Source organism: Camarhynchus parvulus, chromosome 1 (assembly GCF_901933205.1).
Source record: "Camarhynchus parvulus chromosome 1, STF_HiC, whole genome shotgun sequence".
In the NCBI taxonomy this organism is placed as follows: domain Eukaryota; kingdom Metazoa; phylum Chordata; class Aves; order Passeriformes; family Thraupidae; genus Camarhynchus; species Camarhynchus parvulus.
Window position 1 is genome coordinate 88134649 of NC_044571.1, and position 26779 is coordinate 88161427.

Here is a 26779-nt window from a genome sequence, read left to right on the forward strand (position 1 = left end):
GAAGCCAACCAATGTCACTCACATACCTCGACTTCCTTAAGAACTTTGACATGTGGCATCCTTGTCTCCAAACTGAGATACACAGGTTTGAAGGGTGGACTATTTGGGAAATATCCACACAGACAGAGAGTTGGGGTCAGTGGCTCTATGTCCAGAAGCAGAGCTGGTGTCCATCAGGGCTCTGTTCTGGAACCAGTGCTTTTTAAGATCTTTATCAATGACACTCTCAGCAAGTTTGCAGGTGACACAAAGCTGAGGGGTGCAGCTGACACAACAAAAGGATGGGATTCCATCCAGAGGGACCTGGAAAAATTTGAGAAGTGATTCCATACTCACCTCATGAAGTTCAACAAGCTCAAGTGCAAGGTGCTGCACCTGGGTCAGGGCAATCCCAGACATGGGAGCACAGACTGGGAGATTTTCATGGGGTGGGAGCACCTTTCCTATGAAGACAGGTTGGGAAATCTGGGGTTGTTCATCCCAGAGAAGAGAAAGCTCCAGGGAGACTTCATTTTGGCCTTCCAGCTCTTGAAGGGGGCTTTATAAGAAAGAGCAGGAGCAGCTCCTTAAGTGGGCAATGAGTAATAGGATGAGGATGGAATGGTTTTGAATTAAAAGAGTAGAGACTTAGATTAGATGTTATGAAAAAGTCCTTTACTATGAAGATGGTGAGGGACTGAAACAAGCTGTTTAGAGAGGTTGTAGATTTCCTGTTCCTGGAAGTATTCAAGGTCAGGCTGGATGGGACTTTGAGCAACCTGGTGTAGTGGAAGGTCTCATTGCCCATGGCAGGAGGAGGGTTGGAATGATCTTTAAGGCCCCTCCCAACCTCTTGACTTCGTAGGATTCTAGGATTTTATGATCAATGCCTTAAGATACATGGGGTAGTTAAATACAGGGTCAAGGTGAAAGTTTGCTTAGCAATAATTTAATCACAGCAATAATTAAAATGCTTACCAAGCTCTTTAGTCTGGTTGCAATGTTTCTGGACAGTGAAACTGTAAGGAGATAAAATTCTGCAGGAAAGATCCATGAAAAATATTTGCAAGTGACCACACAAAACATTCTCTGGATACACAGAGACATCTTTACATGAAAGTGAAATGTTCATGTACACTAAACACTGCATAAAATAACCCACTGCTGATTGCAAAAGATTCTTTATTGGCACCAACACAAAATGGATTACAGACAATGGCAGAGGGCGTTTATGGGGGCAGGAGAGCTCTCTCTTTCGGTGGTCTCGTGACACTGGGGGAAAAGGCAGCACAAGCAGAGGCAGAGAACAAGGTCTCAGATTTCTTGCTGGGACTGCATCTCTCCTCAGCACTGCCGGATTTGCATTCTAACAGCCACAGCCAGGGCGCAGGGGGCGCAGGAAGGAAAGCTTGTCATTGAACTTGATTGCCTTGTAATTTGGAAGGTGCTCATGTTCTCGTGCAATGTATTGAAATCCACTTCCATCACCGTGCTCACAGAGCAGCCAGACACCTTTCTGAACTTTGTGTGAAGATATGGTGTTATCGTCGTGTCCCCTGGTCAGGTTGGTTGCTTCTCTTATTATTCTGCTCTTCCCTTGATAATCAGCATGCTCATAGAGAGTGATCTGGGGATGGTGCAGATTTTCAGTGATCACCTGCAGAGAGCTGATCCTGTCATTCATCTTTTTGCCAACAAAGTCATGATCTCCCTCCTCAAGTACCAGTAACTGTCCCTTATAGTCTGCATGCTGATAAGCCACCCAAGGATGGCCGATTACTCTCACTGAGGAGATACAATCATTCCAATCTGCATCTTTTAGGTTGGCAATGTTGGTGTGGAATTCTTTGGACATACCCTGGAAGTTGGCATGCTCATAAACAATGATTTTTCCCATCTCTGCAAGGCTTCTGGGGTTTGGATTTTCTGTTGTTGGATGGCAGCCTACAGAAAATTAAAACAGAAAACAAGCAATGCTTGTAAGAGGCCTTTATACACCAGACATGAAATGCTGGAAACCAGAGGGAACAAAAGGTAAAAAAGGAAATGCAAAACAATTTTAGCCGAAGATAAAAATAGCAGCAGCTGTGAAAGAGTGAGGACACAACACAGAAATTTCAATTTGGAAGAAAAAAGTAAAATGAAATTTGTACACCACAACAGTCCAGTTTCATTTAATATGTATACTTGCAAGGCACACCTGAGCATTTTGTTTAACATCTTGTTGGTGTACCCTAAATAATAACAAAATAAAATGTACAACTCATGATAAATCTTTCTGTTGATAATTGATGCTGCAGTTGAGAAATATTTTAGAAACTGGCACTCATTGTTTAGAGTAGGTTTCCTGGGCCACATAGAAAGCAATATGAAAGTAGTGAGACATGCAATTAATTTCTAAAAGGATGTGAATTTTTTACACAAAATCAGGGGGAAAACCTATCTTTTAAGGGCAGAAATGAACTTTAAATTCACGGAAACACCTTATTTCTCTTTTTATATGGAATTTTACTGAAATCAAGAGATTCCTTCTCTTGACATACACTGAGAAGCAATCAAGTTGTAAGCATCAGCTCTTTAAATCAGACTAAATTTCAGGTTTTAAATGTCTTTTCCTGACACTACTACCAATACACATATCTAATTCCCCACAGTTAAAAAGCCACAGTGTTTATTAGTAACAGCTGCAGGAACAGTAATGAGCAGTCAGTTATGATAACAGCTCCCTCTCTAAATCATGTAACAGTTACTGAAGCAAAGATTTACATTTCAGGGCAAATAAATGGGACTAAAAAACCCATTCCTCTAGCTGATTCTGAGAAGGGACAGATATCCCCAGTAAGATTGAAAGCCATAGTAATACAGTGTGGTAACATGCAAGGCATGTGCATCACAATTTAAAAGCCTGAATCATTTAAACCTCACTTTTTTGGGAAAAAAACTTCATGTGATTAAAACCATGTATTTTTTCACAGTTATAAAAGCATATCTGGAAGCTGAGAGGAAGTGAGCTTGGACTCACTGACTGATTAGTGCCTAGTGATTACCCACTACAATAATCACTTTCTACCTGTAGAAAAAATATGAATAATGACCCATTTAATTTTTCTGATACAACGTAAAGATCCCATGACCAAGATAAATTTGTAGAATATTTTCACTTTCACCTCTGAGAATTGTGTATCAGTGGCCCCTCCAGCCTCTCCCTTGGTGAGGTTTGTCTCTCCTGCAGCAGCCATCCCTCTCCTCATGCCCTGAGAGATGGCTTCAGTCTCTGCCCACGCACACAGCAGAGCCTCACGCCCGTGCTGCAGCTCTCAGCCCAGCACTAAAGCCTCCTTCCCTTGCCCTGCATTTCCCAGCAGCTGCCCAAGAAACCCTTCCAGCTCTCCTGTGCCAAGGGTGCCTCTTACCTTGCTGTCAGCTGCAGGGCTGGGGAGAGCTCAGGGTAATTCCTCCAGGGCAGGGCTGTGGTGTGTGCAGAGTGTCTCACCTGTTTGCATTTATAGCTCACTCAGAAGTCTTGTGCAACACCTCAGCCAACAGAACTGAGAAATGGTCAATAAGTGAACAAAAATCATTAACTATTTTATTTAAATTTTGATCTTTCTACAACCAGTCATGTTATTGCTTGGGCTCAAAAGTCTGTTGAAGCATAAACCCTTGATAAAACCTTAGAACTTTGGTTCTTGTTCATCCTTCTCCTCCAGAAGCAGATTAATCACAGTAATAAAAATGTATCAAAGTACCTTGTGACACCCAGGCTGTAGAATTTTTCTGCCTCTTGCAGATTTTTCTTTACCTGTGAAGCAAATATAATATTCAATGTTAATTTTCAAAAGGATTTTGGTGGGACATGTCCACTTGACAGAGGGGGCATTTAAGTAGGGTTTAACTAAATTCTCTTCCTCTTTCTCACCTGTGTAGCCACTTCAGCAGCTGCAGGGAGGCAGAGCTGTTAAAGCAGGGCCAGGAGGCTCTGGCAGAGCTGCAGTGGCAATATTTTTCTTTCTTTTCTTCTCTTTTCAGGTTCACTCTGTAATATATTTTCAGACAGGTTCATTGGCTAGCATGTCAGAAAGCTGTTGTGCTGCTGGAGAAAGCAATAGGATCTTCATTAGCTCACTTGAGGCACCCCTACTCTGTCAGGTAGGAAGTAACTGGAGAAGATGCGGAGCTGGGAAGGGAGATAGTTCATCCCTGCAAAACAAGCAGCGTGTACACCAGATCCAGCCAAATCCTCATGCTGTATCTCTTTCACTGATGCTTGGCTGAGCCCATCGTGTGCCAGATCACAAAACTAAGCCAGCATAAAAATACTTGAGCCTTTGGGGGTTTTTCCATGTGGTCCATTGTTTTGCTGCTCTACAGAGGTTGGAAGCAGAGCAATTGAAATTTGTAAATTGAAATTTTGGGGTTTTGAAGATAAACAGGCCCTCACATTATAGCAACAGCTAGATGAGAAGTCCCTTTTCTGAACAGGCAAATCACACCTTTAGGACATGTTTTTGCGTGTTGCAGTGACCTCAGCCTACAGTTCAGTGCTGCTGGAAAGGGGAATACCCCATTCCACTCCTGAATCATTGTGTCCACTGTCTGGTAAAGAGAATGGAGGAAGAATGAGCACACCAATGTGAGGAATGCTTGAAAGAGGGACTAAAATAGCCTAGAATAGGATGGATTTACACTGCCATTGAACAACATTCATTCTTCTTAGCTTGCTAGTATGTTTTACTCACATTACTTGTGTTTCTGAAAAAACTCAAATAATGTGTAATGACATAATTAATAATGAGTGAAACATTCCCATCTTTCCTAGAACCTGCAGACTCAGAAAGCACCTTTGACCAAATGTGTGAGCCACGAAGGCATCACAAAGCCTGAGTTTGAGTGTATCTCAGCTATGGTACAGAGTAGCTTACATTTCTCAATTTTACATTTCAGCCAGCAGTGAACTCCTCAGCCATGCACATACTCCCTGCAGAGCACCAAAGCTGGCAGTGGGGCTTTTCATGGCTTTGAGGAAAATCAAAAGGTGATGTATGATGGAATGCTCTATGATGGAATCCTTTGCCATGTTTTTTGTGCTACTGCAAAAGCGTGGTAAAAGGATCCCTGTGCTCCCAGGTTCACAGAAAGCAATGAGTTCCTGGTTGTCATTGACCATCTGTCCTAGTGTTATTGGATTGAAAACTAAATGGCTTTTAATGTCGTTAATCTCACCTATATGGTGCTTTATGCACAAGGAAGTAAGTCACTGAACAGTGCAGAGCGCCACAGGGTGGGGTTGAGGGGCTGATACTGGAAAAATTTATGAAGTTTTCTTTGTGGGTTGGGTTTGTTTGCTTTTATTCCTTATGGATCACAGAATGGTTTGGGTTGAAAGAGACCTTAAAGATCATTCCAACCCCCCTGGCATGGGCAGGGACACTTTCCACTAGACCAGGTGCTCAAAGTCCCATCCAACCTGGCCTTGAACTATTCCAGGAATAGGGAATTGCCAGCTCCTCTGGGAAATCTGTTCCTGTGCCTTACTACCCTCACAGTAAAGAATTTTTCCTAATATCTAAGCTAAACCTGCCCTCTTTAACCTTGAAGTCATTCCCCGTGGTCTCCCACTGAGTGCCCTTGTTGAAAAGTCCCTCTCCAGCTCTCTTTTAACCCTTTTGGGTACTAGAAGGCCACAACAAGGTCACCCCACAGCCTTCTCCAGGCTGAACAACCACAGCTCTCCCAACCTTTCCTCACAGGAGAGGTGCTCTAGCCCTCTGATCAGCTTCATGTCTCTCCTCTGAGCTCATCCCAACTGGTCCATGGCCTGAGACTTGTGCTGAGCTCCCCAGAGCCGGACACAACACCTCGGGTGCAGCAAATTTATGGGAAACAATGTTTCCTAAAATTCCCCTTATCCCCCTCCTGCAGAAACAGTGGTATCTCAAAATCTGAAAGTATCAGACAAAAGTGAAAAGCTAAGAGAAGGAGGATAAACCCCTCTGTTGCCCTCAGCAGACAAAAGCAACAGAAGGAGCAAGATGAACGATGACACACAGATTCTTTGAAAAAGTGCAGTTATGCAAAAAACACTCCAGCAAGGGAAGAATAAAGACTAAAATATTTTCATCTTTTTCATAAAACTGGCTTTCTAGGTTTTTTCCTTTCTTTCTTTCTTTCGTTCTTTAGAGACTATTTACTACTAGATTGCAGGGTAATAAAACAATTTCACTTAAAGCTGTGGACGTCACATATGCACCCACTTCACAGTGCTGGAAAAGGTACAACGGTAGAAGAATCTAATTAACAACAAACTCCTTCAACCACCAGGTCCTGTTGTGCTCCTATCCTGCTCTATCACTGCAGATATCTCAGTTTATATCTCAGTACTCATCTGTTTTTACTCCTTACTTTAAAACAAGAGGATTAAGAAACCAATAAAATCACAAATGAGGTATACCCCCCAATTTCTGTCTGCTGTTTTTGTCTGGTAGTTTTGGACTCAAGGCAGCAGAACACTGGTTCCTTTATTTTGGAGGTTTGGTTTTGTGGTTGGAGAAGGTGGTATTTGGGTTTTACTCACTTAGCAGTTGTTAGTGCTAGTAATGTAATTCTTCATCGCAAAAATAAAGTTTCTTTCCCACTTTTCACTCTCCAACTTCTATTTCTCAAGCAAAACGGCCCCCAAAAATGCAACATAGGAACATGCCACTGGACCACAGAACCCAAAACTGTGAACAGCTTACATGCTAATAAATACATTCACGACCAAACCCTTCAGGGGGGGAATTAAAAAAAAGCCCTTATTTTGCCTAGCATGTATCTCACACAAACTCCCCTTTTTTTTGCTTTCCTCTGTTTGCTGCACTTCCCAGTTGCTGCTCTTCAGTACAACAACTGAACACCCCTTTTTCAGCAAAAAGAGAGATGACAGAATCCTATTGGATGACTGCTGCACGTTCAGTCACAACACTGGGAGTATGCTCCAAAGAAATTTTGCTGGAAAGAGAGGCACAGCAAACACAGACTGCCAAAAGCCTTATAAGTCCCACTTGACAACACACAGATGTCAGAAAACAAAGTGAAGATCTTTTCTAACTATTATGTCCTTGCCCAAGTCTCCTCTTCCCAGATGAAGGAAAAGGCAGTAGGTTGTCTGTGAGTAACTGCTAATTCAAAACATCAGAACCCAGCTGGGTTGGTTTTTGGGTTTTTTAATAAATCTACAAATCATTTTCCATGGAACAGTTGCTAAGCTGGACTCCACAAACACCAAGACCCATGCTCAGCAGTGAGGAGAAGCCAGGGAAGGCCTCACAGACCCTCAAAAGGTCTTAGCTTCCCAGCACCACATTTTGCATCTACAGCTGCACGTTTAGAAAATTCATCCAGCATTTCGTTCCTTTGGAGTTTAATTAGCAAGCTGTGCTCCTAAACCCTCTGGTGTCCCCATCCCAGCACGTGTGGCAGACACGGTCCTGCCCTCGACTCAACACTAGGTGTCACTTCTGCGTCAGAAATGCGACAGAGCAATGGAAGCACTTCAGAAAAAGTCCAGCCCACCGGGCATCAGACTTTTCAGGGGATCTCTGCACCTACAACTCTTGCTGAAGTCATGGACAGGTAGAGTTTTAAAATTTTACATGTCTCAAACTACGCATCTAAAAAACACCAGAAAATATTGGACAATGCTTTGCCATACTCAACGTAGCAGTGAAGGAAAGTTTCTCTTCTCCCCTGTGGGCGCAAAGGAACAATTTCCTAAGTGAGCAAAGGACCATGACACAGAGAAGCTGCCAGAGTCTCCTCTGGCCAAGAGGCCTGTCTGGCGGGGCTGCCTCTGGTGCCACTTTGCTGCTGCAGGTGGAAGAGCTGCTGTGCTGCTATCAGTCCTTCCTTGCCTGCCAAAAGACTTCTGAGCAGCAGGGGCCAACTCAGAGCAGAGAAAGTGGCAGAGTGTGTGGTCAGTGCTCTGAGGCAGGCTAGGACATGAAGGAAGTCCCGCAAGAACACAGTAAAAATAGAAAACATACAAAAAATAGAAAATATTCTAATAATAGAAAATAAGTGGGGTACAGAGGTTGGGAAAAGGGCTCCCCCTGGGGACACGTTGACTGCAGTAGGACTGTTTTATTTGCTATGTCTTGCAGAAACTGAAGGAGGAGACCAGAAAGGAAGAGGCAGCGAGCTTAAAACACAAAAGAAAATACTTCAGGAATTTAAACACAGTTCTTGTGTGCATCCACAAGACATGGTAACGACCAAAGGCACCATGTGGTTTAAAAATCAACAAGTCACAGGCAGAGAAAAAATTTACCAAAGGCTTTAACACAAACATACTGATGCAGCTTCTGAGTCAGACATTATTTCAAACAGCAGATTCCTAGAGAAAATGAGAGTAGCCACTATCTGCTTGCCTGATGCTCTTCCCATGAAGACTCACATCAGGTCACCACCCCTAGAGCATTTCCCTAGAGAAGGGCTGGTCTGAACACCTTCCAGACCAGAAAGACCTCAGCACACACAGGCACAACAGGTAAGAGTCTGGGACCCAAACTTGAACTCAGGGGGTTGCAACTCAAAAAACCTCAGAATCGTAATGAGGCTCAGCAGCTCAAAGGAGGAAACTGCAGTGGTGAAGCAGAATAAACAATGACAGCACTGAGGAACACTGTGGCTAGAGGTATAAGGACCTGAAAGCACATTTTCATTTTCTGGCTGGGTGGTAAAGCCATCACCAAGAGATTCTATGACTTCTTGAGTTCTTAAGCAGCAAATAAATACAACACTGATGGAAGAAATACAGCAGAAACATAGGTGGAAAAGCATGTACTGGAAAAGCACGTACCCTCTTTGACCACTCACTTATGGCTCTATGAAAGGTTCGTGTCCTGTAAGCCCAAGAATTTGGTAAAGGTCATGCTGGAATCTCTTACAAATTTTCAGTGGTGATAGGCCCTGCCACTGTTCTGAGCATTGGGAAAAGTGAAAAAATTGGAGAGCACAATCATTTATAAGGTCTTCAATTCCCCAATCTAGCATTAGGGTTAGGCCTGTTGCGAGCAGGGGGTTGGATTAGGGACATGCAAACATCCCTTACTGCCTTTACACGAATGTAGAATGTTTGGTACCTGCTACCCTCCCCTGCTGTACAACTGGGCTTGGTAACAGAAAACATGGATGTGACTGGAAATGCAAACAAGGATCATGATGCACACAGAGCATTAGCACAAGCTGGATTTGGAAACAAGAGACAGGGCAGCAGAACACAGACAAAACCTGTGCATGGAATCAGAATGCAGATCCAGTGAGCCAGCTGGGTGTTCGCTGCATCAACACCCCACTTCCAAAGGCAGCTCTCAGCAGGACAGTCACACAGGACCTGGAAAGAGGCAGGTCACTCTTCACTCAGCCCTGGGAGACTAAACAGGGACTGTGCTTAGGTCAAGGTTCAGCCTCAGCAAAAGGTAGAGCAGAGATGCTGTGAGATAATTTAGCAGGGACAGGGGGAAGAAAGTGAGACCATTTGTTCACTTTCCCTGGAAATTGTTAACAGCCAAACTACCAGCAGGGACAGGGGGAAATGTGGGATAGGGAAGGACACCAACATGAAGTCAAGAGGTTCAGTGATATTGCAAGGGAAATTGAGGCAACTAGGAAACCTAGGAGAGGAGAAGCACTAAGGAAATCTGAGGATGAGAACAAGGGAAAGCCAAGAAATGGTAATGCGAATATAAACAGAGAGGAATCTGGTGCACCAAAAGGGCAAAGGAAATCAGTGGTGAGAACAACAGCAGAGAACTGGAGAAGGGAGAACAGATAGACAGCAAGTGAGGCACAGCATAGGCATTGTTCTTTCTTTCACCAAGCAAAGAATCTGACAGAGAACTGAGATAAGTAAAAACCAAAAGACATTGCTGACCTGCAGTGTGGGCGGGCAGGACACAGAAGTAGCATTTCCCTTCCTTTCAGACAGCAAAAGCAGCAGGTTGTTTTGCATGCACTACAGCAGTCTCAGAAGAGGGGATGTAGGTCTCAGTGCCACAGGGCTGGATGGGAGATACAGTATTTGCTGTATATTTTCTGAGATAAAGCTCAGAAAATATACAGCAAATACTAATCTCTGCACACACTTTCTGCTCCAGCAGAGAGAGAAAAACAAGCCTGTGAGGTGGATGTATAAAGAAACAGGTGCCTGATGGAACAGGAAGGGGCAGCACTTCCTATTTAAGCCCCCAGCCCTGACTACTGGAGCAGTCGAATTCCTTAAACCGCTGATAAAATGTAACACAACTTCCTTCTCTGCAGAGGGCCAGAAGATGGGAAAAAAAGTGCATCATTGACCTCTAAACCTGAGCAAGAAAAAAAAGAGAGTTTTTGGCACAGAGAGGCTCTTCTGCTGGCTCACTGAACTGAAGCCTAGGGCTACAGCAAAAAGAGGTCCTGTAAGCTTCATCTGCATGCGAGCTATCAATAAAGCAAAACCTGGGTCAAAAGGGGAGAGAGAAACAGAGAGAGAGTCTAATCTATCTTTTGAAAAGTAGTGGGCTTATACCTTTATTATACAAAATACTTTACAATTAAAAAACATTTTCCCCAATAGAATCATATACAGATATTTATAATTAACAAGATTCAGTTACACACAAGATGGGGACTTTCGCACAAAGGAAAACAATGACAGATGAGCAAGAGAAAATTAAGACTTCACCCCTTTCCCCACCATATTTTGGAAGAGGTTACATTTCAGACTTTTATTCCTATCACCTTCTCTCAAGCCTGAACTCTGGGATCTCCCCTTACCCTGACAGGGTAAGGGCCTTCACCCATGTCCCCAGCATCAGTACAATATGCTTGTCTTAAAAGGTTCATGAAGAGACACTGAGAACGTAACATCTGGCTGTACCATGAGGTTACCAGTGGCCAGAAAAGGGGACTACTGCCCCAGTTTTCCCTAGCAACCCACATATACACACATGCAAGCACATACATGGGGAAGCATGCTCAAATCCCACAAGTTTTCACCCTTTTGGGTGAAACAGCAGTCCCATCCCTCCAAAGCAGCCTGAACTCGAGACACGCCCTTGCAGGCAGTCTGCAGAATGGCTCTCACAGCCAAGCTGGGCACTACTGCAAATGCAGTCTGGCAAGAGGGCAGGATGCTGCTGTCTTCCCACTTTGATCATCTGTGAAGCAGCAGTGTCAGTCATCACGCAGGTGATAATGTGAACCGTTCAGAAATGCTCAGGCCACAACAGACAGGCTGGGGAAGTTGCACACTTCACCAGGGGGGTAACTTAAAAATAAAAAGTTGCCAATGATCTGCCCTACCAGGGCAAACGTGTGTGAACCCTTGGGAACATTTTCTCCCTAAGAAAGGTCATTGCTGGGCTCGGCAACCGCTGCACTCGCAGGGGAGCCTATCCCAGAGTCACTGCTGGAGGCCAAATGCTTTCAGCAGTGTGGGCAGGTCACGGGCATCAGCTGCCCCATAGAGGTCACTCTGCCCCAGCATGGAGAGGGCCATGCGCAGTGTGCTCCAGATGTTGTCAGACATGGCTCCTTGCTGCCCCCGCGGACCTCGGCTCTTCTGCTGCATGTGCAAAGCCTCCAGGAAGTGCTCCACAGCCTCACTGTCAACAGAACATTCACATGCTTAGTGGAAAAGACGGTTCATCTCACACTCCCTTCCCCATTTGCTTCTAAAGTATTTCCCCTCCAAAACAGTTTCCTCCTCTTCCCAGATCCTACCCCGCTCCAGAACCAGAGGTCCCCCTTTTCCCTCTAGAAGAATCAGGAGTCCAGATGGCCTCTACTCCACCTGTGACTGCATGACACTTGGATCTCTGGGCAGAGTCCACACACTCGCTCTGCTCTCCTATTGCAGGAATGTGCCCCCTGTTGGCAGTGACCAAATTATTCTTTGTCTGCTTAAGAAGGAAAAAAGCCCAGAAGTTTCTCTCCTCAATTTGGTAAGAAGACACCTCATAGGACCTTTGGGACTTCACCTCAGACCTGGGTCTACCAACTGAACAGAGGCCAAAAGGTCCTGCCTAGGTAATTCACTAGAAAAAGAAGAGAACAAAGGAAATAATCGCTTTTGTGAAGTGTTTTAGCAGGAGCAAGAACCTCTTGCCCCTGGCTCGGGTTTTTCTCTGAAAGAGCTTTGTTATTTTGCCTTTCATTAAAATTTTTTCTATTTCCAACACTACCTCTGAAGCCATCCTGCTAATTTTATGCCATTCTGGGTAGCAGAGCTATCTCAGGTGTGACTGGTTCTCTGAGAGCTCGTAAGATCTGGCTCGAGAAGAAACCTACCACCCTATGCCAAGAGAAGGCTGCAGGCAGTGTGGCCGTGCCCTCATGACCTAGGGCAGTCTGTCTCCCCCAAACACACAGGTCACAGCAGAGGTGCCCATGCTGTGCTCACCGGTGGGCCCCTAAGTTGATGCAGCTGATGCCCAGGTTGTAGCGGGAGCGGATATATCCCGGCTGGAGCTCCAGTGCCCGACGATATGCGGCCACTGCTTCTTCACTCCGATTCCCATTGGCCAGGGTGGCACCCAGCTTGTTCCACAAAAGGTGGTCCTGGAGGAAAGGCCACAGAAAAAGAGCTGAGATGAACCACTCCTTCCCCATATGTCTGTCTTATTCCTCCACTCCAAATGTGCACCTCTCACACATGCAGCACTTCCATCCAAACCTTCACCCATAAACCTCCAAGTGCCTCCAGCACCCCCAGTCTGCCCCCTTCTTACATTGGGGCGCACGCTGAGCGCGGCACTGAAGCAATCCACAGCCTTCTCGTACTCGCCACTGAGGTTGAAAAGGACACCCAGGCCACACTGGACATCAGGATCCACAGTGGAGGGGTTGCTGCGCACAGCTGCTAAGAACAGCTCCTTCACCTCCATGAACAGCGAGCTGGAAGAGCACAGAACAGGATATTGGTGTGCTGTGGAGAGAGTCAGCCTCGAGCTGCTCGCTCTGCTCCTGCCTGGACCAGTCTGAACCCAGTTAGTAACCATAACTCACTCAGAGAGTAGGGAACTCAGGACACGCTTGGAAGGCCCCAGGTTTGTCCCCGAGACACTCTCCTCGGGTTCCTTGTTCAGCAGGTGGGCATAGTCTGGTTTATGGCGCAGCCAGTCCCGCAGGGTCTCACACGCCTGCTTCTGCAGGGACTCATTGGTGAAGCTCACTGCTAAAGCCATAAGTGCTGTCAGGTTCCCAGGCTGCAGCTCCAGGCACCTGCAGGGCAAAGAAAGAGAAGTGAATGCAGCACTAAATCAGTGTAGGAGACAGCCAGACACAGGAGGCAAAACAATCAAGACAGAGCACCCCATGACAGCCATGTGGTCCTTGTGGCACTACACACACAACAAGAAACCACACTCAGCAGCTCTGCAACAACACTCACTGTCTGAGGGCGCTGATCGCCAAAAGCTCCTGCTCATTCTCTGCTTGGGTGGTTCCCAGATACTGCCAGGCCTGGGGAAGACATAGATGTACAAAGTTAGACTTGCAGAGGAAAAAAATCAGCCAATAAGCCACAAACACAGAGATTAAATCCATTATATTATCCTGCACAGTTTTAGAGTGAGATCAAATAGACCAAAGTATACACATTAGCCACAGGTGTAAGTTCCTCTCAAAAGATAGACAGATGTCATGGCACATAAGTCCTCAAAGACAGTAAAACTGGCATTGTTATAGTGAACAGAAGTGAATGTCTACCTGGAAATCTATCATAAAGCAACTGTTGGTAGTTTTACACTTTTAGATCACAGAATCTCCACTTTTAACTTCTAACTGTGGTCAAACTGCAGAGGAAGGAGGAAAATGCAGATCTCCTATTTCCCAAGAACAAAATGGCATAGCAGCAGTGCTAATATTAAGGAGACCCCCGAGGCAGGCAGCTGTATGTACTTGTGCAGTGGTCCACTAGCAAGCAGTACCCTTGGAGAGTTGACTTTCAGACCTGAAAGTAGAAGCACTGTTAATTTTACTGAATTTCCAATCATCATGACACCAGTACATGAAAATGACTTCCATCTCCAAGCAGCTGATATAAGGAATATTTAACTAGGCACTAAATCCAAAGTATCTGTTCACTTTACGTTGATAGCCACACCCCTGGTCCAAAACAGGCTAGATAGTTGGGGACTGTCAGCATGATGTACCTGCCTTTTGAATGTAAGTCACAAAATTAGGTATCCACTGCCTCAAGGAAGGAAATTGTTTCATTAGCAAAGACACAGAAGCCCTGCAGAAAGCAATCTACACCCCTGAATCTCTCTTGCCTCACCATACATAGCTAGCTACAATTCAAAGAGAGCTGACCAGCAATAACTGCAGTGCTCTGCCAGCAGAAGAGCTGATGAGATTCAAGGTAAAGTTGTGACTTGGACCAAAGCAAACGTGACATCTCCTTCAGAGCAATTGTTCATGTCTATTTGATCACTGTACCATTTGTGAAGTCTTGGCTTCTCCTGTACATTCTGCACTCACAGTAGAAGAATTCAGAATGTTTTTAATACAGCTAGCCAGAATTGGCCCAAGATTCCTTCCCTGAAGAATTCAGAATGTTTCCAATACAGCTAGTCAGAAATGGCCAAGATTTCTTCCCCTAAGGTTTCAATTACCTCTCTATCATGCTCAGCCTACAGCCCACACTGTCTACGAGAAAAAAATCAACAGATCTAGAAGGGCATTAACACCTTTTGACCAACTTTTGACCACCTTTAAGGCTAAAGCAGGTCTCCAGACCTTCTGCTTACTTTTCACCTCTTACCAGTACCCTAGAAAGTTAGATGGCTATTCTTAGAAGCCAAGAACCTCTGTTCCAAAACGTTACTCATATTTAAGTCTCAGGGTAATCAAATTATGTATGTCCAGTCATATATAATTAGCAGGGCTTGCACAAGACATGCTGAAAATTTAGCAGCCCTGGATCCTCGAGGCACGCACTCCAGAAAGGCACCACATGAGTGTATTTGCATTCTTCCCAAAAATATCCATGTTCTCTACCCCTGGAAAAAGGCACACAGGCTATTCCTTTTCTCAATTCATCCTGCTGAAGCTGAAGTGATTTATGGAAAAAAGTATTCACTTAACAAGGAGCTGGAACTCTGTTTTTAGAGTAAAAATCCTTCTTTGGCCCACAACTCCAATTAAGACCATGAAAACACCCAACCCTTTTGGGTCACATCTTTTCCTAGCACCTAGATGAAAGACTTAGTCAAAGCCCTGGTCTAATGAGCTTCTCAGAATTAGATTTTAATACAGATACAGAAAGCACTGATCTGCTGTAAGCTCCTCCAAACTTACAATGCCAATAAAGACTTTCACAGAAGCAACTTGAGAGATGAGAACTCCTTGCCTTGGCTTCATGCACAGTCCCATGTGCTCCAAAGATTTTACACAGCTCTGGGCTAGACAACTTTGTGCTTCCTGTAACTGACCTTAAGCCAGAAACCTCCTCCCTCAGAGGCTCCCTGAGGATTCACACAGATCAGCTACAAAACCAGGGCCACAGAAAAATGAGGTGTTTTCATATACCCTGCACAGGTCCTAACACTGCAGGGACAGCTGTCCTGACAGCTCAGCCTGTTATCTCTGCTGCCACTCACCTCCATATGATCTGGCTTCTGTTGCACTGCAGCCTCAAAGAGCAGGACAGCATTGGGGAGGTCACCTTGCTCCAAGCGCTTCCGCCCCTCTTCAAATGCATCCGGGTGATCCTTCATGGGATTGTCTTCCTCAAACTGGTAACCCTAGCAGGACAGACAGACACACACACAGGGGCTAAAGCTAGGAGACAGGCTTAGGGAGAAGAGCAGTCTCTACACCACAGCACAGTCTAGTCTTGCTGCATCAGGAACACTCAAGATGCAGACCAGCCAGCACCTCATCCTCATTGCTAATTTGCAGCAGATCAGAGAACAAGGGTGGTTCTGCCTGCTCTGTGCTGGAAAAATCCCCCAAACCAAACTGGGAGTAAGTTGATAGAGAAACAAAAGTATTTAGTATGTATGTATAAGATACATACATTTAGTATGTATCTTATTAGCTTGGAGGGGAATGGGGCTGGATGAGGGGCAGGGATGGGGCCACGGGACACAACACTTGAACTCCTTGCAAAGAATCCCTGTATTCACTGCTATTTGGTGCTGGACAAGAACCAGACAGCATTTCCAGACAAGCCCAAGTAAAAACAGTATTTAACCCCTAGATGATCTGGGACAAGGGTGTGACAGCAAAGCATCAGAGTGAGAACGAATCCCAGCAGCATTTGGTGTCTGTGGAGCTCAGAGTGAGGCACATGCACTGTCAGTCTCCCAGGGCAGCCCACCACAGTGCTAGGGCTGAGAGATCCTGTTCTCTCCTACCTTGTCGTATGATGAGGAGTTGAGGTCTTCATATTCAGAGAGCCAAGGGTGAGCCTCTGCATCTCTCTTGGCCATCTCCTCACATTCTGCCTGGAGTTTGTCCCAGAACTCCACATCTGACTGAAGTGAGAACAAAGTGTGAAGGGAGTACCTCAGCCATAAACTCACGTCTATAGACATGCCAGAGAACTCCCTCCTGGATGTTTCCAGCCCTCCACAGAGCATGCAAAGGAGAGAGGTAACCCTACCATGGGCTCTCAGTTGGCACCCCAGCCCTCCTTCTCAGCCAGCTTTACCTCCACAGCAGCCTTTGCCTGCTCAAATTCCGTATCAAGAGTTGACATGTTCCCAGATCGCGCAAATTGATCCACCCAGGCATCGGATGCCCCCTGGGAGTTTGGAAACAGAAACACACCTTTCTTTTTAGAATTTGGCAATCTCAGGGCACATCCCAAAACAGCAGGAGGGTCTGTAATGACCCTTCCTCCCCATCAGTAAGAACTGATGGCCTATGAAGTGGAAACGAATTCATCTGAATCTCCTCTTTCGCACAGATGCTGTGGGAGATGAGAAAACTCAAACTGTCCAGATACATTCCCATCTTCTGGCTAGACTCTGCTAAGAGCCCAACAGCCCCTCCCTTGTCTCCCTCAGCATTGCTGAGAGCTAGACTTGCCATTTTCCTTTGCTCCCAGACTGAGCACTGTGGCAAAATGCTTTCTTCCTTCAGAGCATACAGGCCTGGGGCTCCTACCTGCTGCTGTATAAACTCAGCTGCCCATTGCTCTGCCTGATCTTGGTCTCTGTGGGTCACCTGATTAGCTTCGATCGATACCCTCCCATCTCCGATCTGGCGGACAAACTTTAGGAACTGCGGCAGAGAAATGAAACAAGGGTGGAGCTGGGCAGATGCTGTGCCCACAAGCCCTCAGCCCATGCCCCCCTCCTTCACTAAGAGGGCTTCTCTCTGCAGAGCGAGCACAAAAGGTCCAGAAAGGTGAGAAGGACTAGACTTCACAAGAGTAGAGATGGATAACATCTAAAGTGGATTGTAGGGCTCAACTCCCAGGAATTAGGAAGAAATGGAAACATGGGACAACAGGAGGCTTTATTCCTTACTATCTTCAGCCATCTCAATTCCCCACACCCTTTATTCACAGTAACATAATTACTACTAATTATGTAATTACTAATTCACAGTAATAATTAATCTCAGCCCCAGTCAGATTTCTCACCTCAGTATTCTTGAGTTTCGGATCATCCACCTTGGAGAGGAAATCAGTAACAGTTTTCTTAAGATCATCCTCAGGTTGGTATTCCTCATACCTGTGTTCCAAGGCAGTAAAAGAGAAAGAGATAGTCTGATACCCGGCAACACTGAACTCTTTCTCTAACAAGAGTCTACACAATGGGGCAGACAACAGTATTGAGGGATGCAACCCCTCCTCAAAGATTCTGGGCTTCTCCAAAGTGATTCACTACCATTATCCATCTGTAAAAGTTCAAAATTACTACTATGTTAGCTGTGCAGTGACTAACACAAACAGCAGCAGAATTAAACAATTACAGAGTCAGCACAGTTCTGCAGAGCAGTCTGGATTCCTTGCCAAGCTCACATGCCATCAGACATTGCAAGTTTTAGCACTACCAGAAACAAGGTCATATATCCAGGAACAAAGAAAGTAGGTCATGCCCACTGAAGAGGAAAACAGTGCCTTGGAAAAGCATCAGTTCTGCAGAGGATTGAGGGCTTACAGCAATGACACAACTCAATGTCTTGTCTGGCTTACAGCAGGATGGGACCACTTTGAAGTGGAATCACTACCTTCAGTCTTGGGGAAGTTTTGGAACTGGTGGCAATAACTCAGGAATGCCCATTATTTGCAGAAAGTTATCAGAGAATCCAAGAACCAGGTGCAACAAGAGTCCAAATATAAAAAATTTTTGTAAGGAAAGATCTAGAAGCCCGAATTTCTTGTGTGCGTTTTGCTTCTTTAACTGAAAAACTTGATTGTACCCAACAGGTACCTACAGAGAGATGATCCATCTTTAACCTACCACAAAAAACCACATTAAAATAATATGCAGAAGGCTGAACCTAAAAATATGTCAAGGAAAGGCTGGAAGTGGTTTGTCAGATAGGAAGAATTACATTATGAAAGTTTACAACTAGTACAATCTAGTAAAAAGCATTTGTTGCAGAAAAAAAGTTCCTGAACTCACTCCTGAAGTTACTTTAAGGAGCTTTGCATCAGGCATGAGATTAAATTAGCCTACATGATCAATGTATCTTCCTGGAACTAGAGAACAGAAAAGCTACACTCGTAAAAACTTCAGTTTGCAAGCATTGTTTCTGCCTTTCCCTGACACCAAAGGCCTGAGAACACCAGTCTAAGTTAAATGATTCAAAAGCATTCAAGCAGCTATCTATCACCTTTCCAAACTTCACCCACCCAAGTGCCTAGCAGCAACAGCTCGCCTTGAGAAGTCAGACTCACCATTTATCTGCCAAAGACTGATCTTCCGATTCCCCAAGCCACAGTTTCTCCTCTGACTGCTCTAGGTATTCCTCTGCCCACTTGGCAGGAGACACAGACAGTGGATCTGCAAAGGAAGAACAGGGAGAAAAGTAAGACAGGCAGACCAGCACACCTTTATTTATGCTTGCTTCTTCCACCTTTGTTTATGCTGATATAAAAATCAAGCCCTTGGTTCAGACAGTGAATTAATACAGATGCCACTGTGGAGATGATAAATGTGCGATTTTCTACTTTAATATCACAACTTATTCCTCTGCTCCCTGTGGGATACTATGTAGGTCAAGAAAATTAGCAATGCATTACAAGTCTCTGTCAAAAGCACAGCCTACAAGCACTAGGTTTTCATCAGAACTTTCTCAAAGACCTTTGTAACTCTAATTTATATTTTCAGAAATGTAAAGAGTGAAGGTCAAAGACTGGAACTACCCAGCCTTCTACAGTGGCCACTCCTGGAGAATAGCACATACTTGTTTCTTTTCCATAATTTCCAGATTAGGGCACCTGTGGTAACAGGACACTATTCCAGAGCCAGTTCTATACACAACACAGGATGGCTTTTCAAATCAAGCTTAACCTTTGGGCCAGAAACACTCACTTTGCACATTTCCAGATTCTAACATCCCTCTACCTTCATACAACTGACACAAAATATTTGACCAAACACACTAAAGAGAATTTACCTTTCTACCAAAGGCAAATTCAGCCTTACAAGAGGGAATTAGAAAACACATAAGCAAGAAGCAGTACAAGGGCATCTCCAACGTACATCAGTTGAATCGTAACTTTTAAAAAAGCAATTTAAACAGCATGCTTCTCCAAAATTCCCTAAGTAACATAAGTTAACAGCAAAAGACCCTTGCACCTAAATAAAAGCTTCCACACCACATTGTTCATAATTTGACTTAACCATAACACCATCACAAAGCAGCTTTCCTACCCTCCACCCCATTAAGGCTGCTACAGGAAACACTGACTGCTGGGCCCTAAGCAACATTCCAATTTCACATTCAGGAGCTCTTCACTACACACAGGCATGTGACTGGACATCATCTTGACATTAACTCCAAAAAAGGACACTTCACCTGTCACTTCAGCAATGAACTCCTGTGACCAGTCAGCCTCATTGTAATCTGAAGAGACATCACCAACATTATCTGCTGCAGCCAAGAATTCCTGGGTCCAGTTTTCAGACAGTGCCAAGGCCGCCACACCTGGAGCTACATGAGGGGAAAAAACCAGAAGTGAGGACTGGAGTACTCAAAGGAATCATTTATGTGTCCTAGGCTAGCCCTAATTGCCTCTGATCTTTCTCTTTGTTAGAAAAAAATCACAGAAATATTTCACTTGGAAGGAGTCTCTGGAGGTTGTTAGAGCTCTCACAGCAGATTAACATGAAAGTTAGAGATGAGGTTGTTCAGGGCATTTATGAGGTAGCTTCTGAATTTGTCCATGGCTGCCAATTCCCCAGCCTCCCTAGATACCTGTTCCAGTACTGAACTGCCTCTTCCAATGGAAGAAATGTTTCCACATACCTAGTCAATTCCCCTTTCCACAAATTGTGTCCATTACCCCTTGTCCTTCTACTGACTATTGCTGTGAAGATCCTGACCATGGCTGCTGAAGATAGCAACAAAACACTTCACCCCATGTCCCTCAGACTCCTCTTCCCCAGATTAAAATGTCCAGGCCCCTCAGCCTTTCCTCTTACAACATGGATTCCCATCCCCTGAGTGTTTTATCGATCCCCGATGAACTTGTTCCAGCAGATCACTGTACTGGGAAGCCCAAATCCAGAAACAATACTCCAGATACAACCTCAGAAGAGCTCAATAGAGAGGAACCACCCTGCTAGGAGCCTAACCATACACATCAAGATCTTTTCCAGCTCTCCACCTACTTCAGCTCCCCTCACCTCGCTGAGGGGCCTGTCTGAAGCTTGACTGTTCAATCTCTTGCATCTCAGCCAACAGGTCATCCATCTTAAAGGTCTGGGGTGCACGGGACAGCAAAGGGGCATTCTGAGCTTGCAGAAACTCTCCAACCAGCTGCCAAAGACAGAGATGGATTGCAAACATTGCACATAAGGTGAACAGGCAGAGCCATGGAGTGTGAGAGAAGGGCTTGTCAGAAAAAAATACTAGCATCAGGTAAGGGTAAAATAACAAATAGTGTGGATGAGAAAAGCTTTAAGAAGATTAATCAAAAGGTACAAGGAGACCAATGAATCTGTTCCTACCTCATCTTCAGTGGCCACTCCCAGTGGTTTGGATACCTGCAGGGAATAGTGGGCAATTGTGTCAACATTGATCCCATGCCCCTCTCTACACGCAGACACTGTGACCCAATTAGATTGTATCTTCCTCTTCCTTGAGCTTAGCCTGTCAACATTTTTCTTGCACTAGCTGCCAGCTAAGGGAGCAGGAACACTTTGAGGGATCCTGTCCAATCCCCTCCCACTACTGTCTGGCTTAGGGCCTGTGACAGCAAGGCACACAGCTCACCGCAGCCACCAACATCCCTGGAGTGCCCACAAACGTGCCCTCACCCCACAACCCTGCTTCGGGCGACCCCTGGGCCTTTTCCCGCAAAAAACCACGACACGACACCGGCTGCACCGAGACCCCCCGCCCTGCTCCCCGGCAGGACCCAGAGCCAGCCCAGCGAGCAGAGCGATACTCACGGCCGCGGCTTCGGGCGTCCCGGGGGGCCAGGCCAGCGGGCCCTGCAGTCCTTCCTGCCGCAAGGCCTTGTCCTGGGTGAAGTGCCCCGCCAGCTTCATCAGGGGGTTGGAGCCCCCGCACTCCGGCTCCACCAGCTCCCTCATGGCCATGGCGCCGGGCACGGAGGGAGAGAGGCTCGGCGCCGAACCCGCCGCGCCTGCACCTGGCACCGGGGCGGCACAGACAGCGGCTGAGCGCCGGGCGGAGCGACCGCCTGACCCCGACCCGGCTGCCACCCGCCAGCGCCGCCTCCCCCGCGGGCCCGGCCCGGCAGAGCACAGACACCCGCCCGCCCGCCCGCCGGGACAGCAAGGCCGCGGCTCCCGGCCCGAGCCCCGCGCTCCCGGCCGTCCCCCGTCCCGCGTCCCCCGGCGCGCTCCGCCCGGCGCCGCCCGGAGGGGCCGCGGGGCTCCCCCGCCCGCTCCGTACCTGGGGCCGCCGGGGCGCGCTGGGCTGGCGCGGCGGGGCGGGGCCAGCCTTAAAGGGACAGGCGCCGGAGCGCCTTAAAGGGACTCAGCGCCAGGGGCACCCGGGTCATTGCCCGCTCCGGAACCCCCGCCGGCACTGCTCCCGCAGAGTGTGCCCCTCTGCCGGCCGTGAAACGGTGTGTACATGTATATGGTGTGTTCTATACACACGCCATTGTATTTGCAAATATACATAAATATATATATATATAGTCAATGCGGATGGTATGTGTGAATAATGCGTATTTTATTATTGGCTTTTTGCAAATATTAAAATGAATATTATATGTGTTATGTTAGAAAATTATGCTGTATTAATTTCCTTAAGCAGCATGTTAAATATAGTTTTAGGCTATAAAAAACAAGTTAAAATAGAAACTATGCTATGTAAGATACTTTTTTTAAGAAAGGACTTGGAGCGAGATAGCAGCCACAGGACACCTAAATCTTTCAGAGATAAAGAATTTATTGCCCTCTTATCAGAAGAAACTAACTTCTTCCTGCCTCGCTCTGGCTTGAAGATGCTGTTAGGATTATGAGGAAGAAGCTGACGATGACCAGACAGGATCCTGTATTTGAATGGAATTTATGCATCATGTATGAGATGTATGAATATACAACAGGCTGTTGTTTTTAAGGGTTAATCCTCTGTTAACATGGCTCCTTTTTCAGGCTTATGCTGCCCAGAAAAAGGTACCCAGACGTCTGTAGTTCTTTGTTTCTGTTGTCTCATATTGTCCTAATCCAAATTGTCCAAAAATTTTATTACTCTAATTATATTGTTATTTTTATAACCATTTTATTACTATTAAACTTTTAAAAATTTAAAAACAAGTGATTGGCATTTTTCACAGTATGTATGTATATATGTTTATGTACATACAAGAGATATATGCATGTATGCACCATATACATCTCATTTTATTTGTGAATATGCATAAATATATATATTCACATATATATATTCAATGAAATGTATTAGGTACATATGCATAAATGAGCATATACTGTATCAGTACACATTTGTCCAGCTGATGGACAGATATTTTACTGTTTGCTCTGGGATCACTAAAATGTTGCAGCTGGCAGCCACAGGTTGAGAGTGCACACGTTTAGCTGAAAAGTATGTGATACCTTCACATAAGCCATAGAAATGCCAGCTCCTTCCCCGCCTTGATCCTCTGTACATTCATGGTTCCAAAGGACAAGCCACCTGGAAAATCAGAGGTCATTTGTGTGTAGCCTCTAAAAGAATGGGAAAAGCACCAAGAGGGGGTTGCACAATGTGTGCTGACTCCTGTGGCATTAGGTTGCTAGAAATAAATTGTTTTCAGAATCAAATCCCATCTTCTTCTTTTCAAAGGAATATGCTCCTCTGCAGAGTCCTCTCCAGATTTGTCAGGGTCACCTCATCTGTCCAAAATGTGACATCTGGTGCAGTTTTAGACACAATTCTTTGACAGTTAGTCTTCCTGCCTGCTCTCCTTGCAGCTTTGAAATTCATGTGGCATCTACAGCCAGTTCTGTGCTAGCAAGTAGTATATATGGCTCAACAGGATCAGACTTCCTAAAGTTATAAGAATTGGGGCTGGAAATACAACATCCACACCAAACATGCACACCAATTGGTGGCTGATGTGCCCTGCGTGCAACTTAGCAGCACCAAAAAGGAATTTCATTTGCACACCGAGGCTGTCCTGCAGGACAAACCCCAGCCCAGCAAACAGGGATTACTGTAAGACTCATTTTGAAAGCACACTTCTGGCATCCTGGAAGGTTAAAATAAGACTCACCTGCTATTACCAAATACCAAATCCTGTGTATGCTCAGTGAGATCAAGGATTAGCAAGAGCACTTGAAGAGAGAGGCATGAAGAGTGCTGTGGGGTAGAATCACAAATGACTTTCAAGAAGAAGAGAGGAGCAATGCTGCTCCTAAGAAAAACCAATAGACAGCACAAAGACATGGAGAAGGGGACTGTAGGCACTAAGATAAGGCATGGACAGAAATCCAAAAACCATCACAGACTTGGCATGGAGGAAGACATTAAATAGTTTTGATTTGTAAATATTTGCAACAAGGTTTTGGGGTACACCCATGACTCCAGTCTGTGATACCAGCTTGGCCTCCTGGTTCAGGGACAGGGACAGGGAAACACTGCTCTGTAAAAAATAGCCCCCACAGCCTTCCTTCTGAAGGGCTGGATGGCCCTTTATCCCTTAGAGTCCCAAAAGACTTTGATGCAACTGGAAGGACAGGAAGTGGCGGTGGTGGCAGAGCACCCAGGACATCCACAGCTATGGTTGTTGATGGATAAGTATCCTGCTGAAGCCACAACTATTTCTGCTTGCAGGCAGAAAGCAAAGGGTCTGATCTAAAGTCAACAGGAAAAGAAGCAGAGTCAATGCACCCCTGCAAGTGAAAATTATTTGGCAGCAAGAACTAAAATATCAGGGGGCCCCAAAAACTCTTGGAGAGATGAGAAAGGCAAATAGTACAGTTCCTGAAAAGGCTATTTCAGGCTCTGCATCCTTCAGCTGTTGTCAATACCAATACTCTGCTGAAGGTCCTGGGCCTGATGGAAACCAGTGACAAAATGGTGATCTCTGTCCTACTATTCCCCATCCTAACTTCATGAAAGTCATTATTTCTTTCTATGCACAAAATTTAGCCCATGCTTTTATTAAACGGTGTTCTACACTTTCAGGCTATTTCTCCCATTGATCAAGACCATTTGTATCTTATTTTTTTCTACCAAATCCTTTGCAACCCCTCTCACATTAATATTGTCTGCAGATTTTAATAGATACATTTTTCTGGTCCACTGTATAAATTACTGTGAAAAAAAACCACACTGATAGCACACTGAAAACAGATCTCTGAAGGACTCCTTGATAGTTCTTTCCAGATAGACAACATAGCATCAAAACCTAATCTTAGAATTTTCCAATCAGCATCAAATGCTCCCAACAGTGATTTCAGTAGATCCAGTTTCCCCTGTTTCCTAATGTGCTTCTTAGACTGTCAGATGAAACAGAGTAAAAGTCCTACTGAAATAAAAAATTTAATTTCTATTGTTATACTTCCTTGACCACAAGGACAACTCTGCCATGAAAGATTGGTTTAACTTGATCTCTTCTACTTGCAAATGGAAAATGTGAGTTGCCTACATAATATTTATTTGTTCCAGTGTCACAGGGGAAGGCAGTAAAATTATGCTGGCTGGCCAGTAATTAGTCAGATTTTCTTTTTTTCAATGCCCAATGTATTTGGCCTTTTCCAGTTTTCTGAACCTCTCCACTGCCTAGATATCTCAAAGATAATGGCCAGTGGGCCATTCTCCAGTTCTCCAGTTCTCATCACAGCATGAAGTTCATCAGCCCCAATTGGTCTGAAAACCTTGACTTTACCTAAGTGCCTAGAAATCTAGAATGACTTTTTCCCAACTTGTAACTGGTGCTATTTAAGATATTCACCTGGCCACCACCACAGTGAAGACAAGTGAAAAATGCTTGGAGCTTCTAGGTATCTTTGTTCAGTTTCCAATTTCTCTGACCAGAAAGCCAGTCTTTTTACTTGTTTTCCCCTCATTGCCCAGGTAGTGACAGGCTACATTGATGAGCTGATAGTTCTGTTCTTTTCCACCACAGATAAGGTGCTCATTTCCTTTTCAAAGTATCTTTGTACCTAATTGGACTCAGTTGCCATGTCTCCCTTAATTCCTTCTCCTCCAGACTAAAAGCTGCAATCTTTTTCAATCCTGCTGCTTGAGTGGCCAAGGTAGTTATTCCCCTCTGTGGATTCACTTCCTACATTTGTCTCTGTTGTAGCAGCACTGTTCCCAAACTGGACACTCAGTCAGTCCTGTGTCACTCAGTGCTGTGAGTGAAGTCACAGCAGTACAGAGCTGTTCTGACAGCTCTTTTCATCTGCCCCACGGGCTATCCTCCTGAACACACAAACTGATCTGATCTGCCTTTTTGGCAGCAGCATCATGTTGATGTACATTCTGCATTTTTTAGGGAAGATGATATTCAATGAACTCCGATGCGCTCTGAAACTGTGCATTTGAAAAAGCAACAGAGGATCTTTTGCCCCTGAATATTCCCTGTCTTTCTCACACTTATCCTCCAAACTTCAAAGTCATGGGTCATTTATTCAGAGGACTGGGGGGGGTTTGTGGAGAGCGTTGGCCAGTTTTTATATAAACATCCGAAGAAGCATCTTTCTGTATTTATATCACATTCTGTACTGCTGTGACTTCACTCACAGCACTGAGTGACACAGGACGACTGAGTGTCCAGTTTGGGTACAATGCTGCTACAACAGAGACAAATGTAGGAAGTGAATCCACAGAGAGGAATAACTCATGGGTTCCATGAGTGAGGACGAGCATCAGGAACCACTTGGCTCTGCTCTTGGACCCATCGCTTTCCCGTGGTGAAAAAAATCAGTTTGCCTTGGCCGCCCTACATGCAAAACAAAGACGAGTTTGTTTAAGTTTGGGAGTCGGTTTGGAGATTGGGAGTGGTTGTTCGTTTGTTTTTAATGGAAGAGCCTTGAGTGGCCGGGCCAGAGGAGCTGTGTGAATGATCACGCGTACCCCTGCACGGAGGAACCCTCGCTCCCCTCGCAGCGCCCCGCCCGCCCCTCCCGCTGCCGCCGCCGCCGCCGCCGCCGCCGCCGCCGCC

At 45.4% G+C, this 26779-nt stretch overlaps 2 protein-coding genes across 3 annotated transcripts; both read right to left on the reverse strand.

Annotated features, from left to right (window-relative positions):
* Positions 1-1345: 1345 nt before the first annotated feature.
* On the reverse strand, positions 1346-1876 carry LOC115903230 (epidermal differentiation-specific protein-like). The gene has a single exon (XM_030947535.1). It carries the CDS (start codon positions 1874-1876, stop codon positions 1346-1348), a length of 531 nt encoding a protein of 176 aa, XP_030803395.1.
* An 8623-nt stretch (positions 1877-10499) lies between these two features.
* Positions 10500-22140, reverse strand: PEX5 (peroxisomal biogenesis factor 5). 2 transcript variants are annotated; one of them, XM_030956465.1, is made up of 16 exons: positions 22051-22140; positions 21582-21784; positions 21138-21173; positions 20814-20946; positions 19984-20118; positions 18860-18965; positions 17597-17687; positions 17116-17232; positions 16658-16750; positions 16362-16481; positions 15603-15746; positions 13391-13461; positions 13006-13221; positions 12729-12894; positions 12401-12558; positions 10500-11603 (listed from the first exon to the last, which is right to left on the reverse strand). In XM_030956465.1, exons 2-16 carry the CDS (start codon positions 21729-21731, stop codon positions 11402-11404), a joined length of 1938 nt encoding a protein of 645 aa, XP_030812325.1. In that variant the 5' UTR covers positions 21732-21784; positions 22051-22140; the 3' UTR covers positions 10500-11401. The 2 variants fall into 2 exon arrangements, with proteins under 2 accessions (XP_030812325.1, XP_030812335.1); XM_030956475.1 differs by lacking the exon at positions 17116-17232.
* Positions 22141-26779: the final 4639 nt, after the last annotated feature.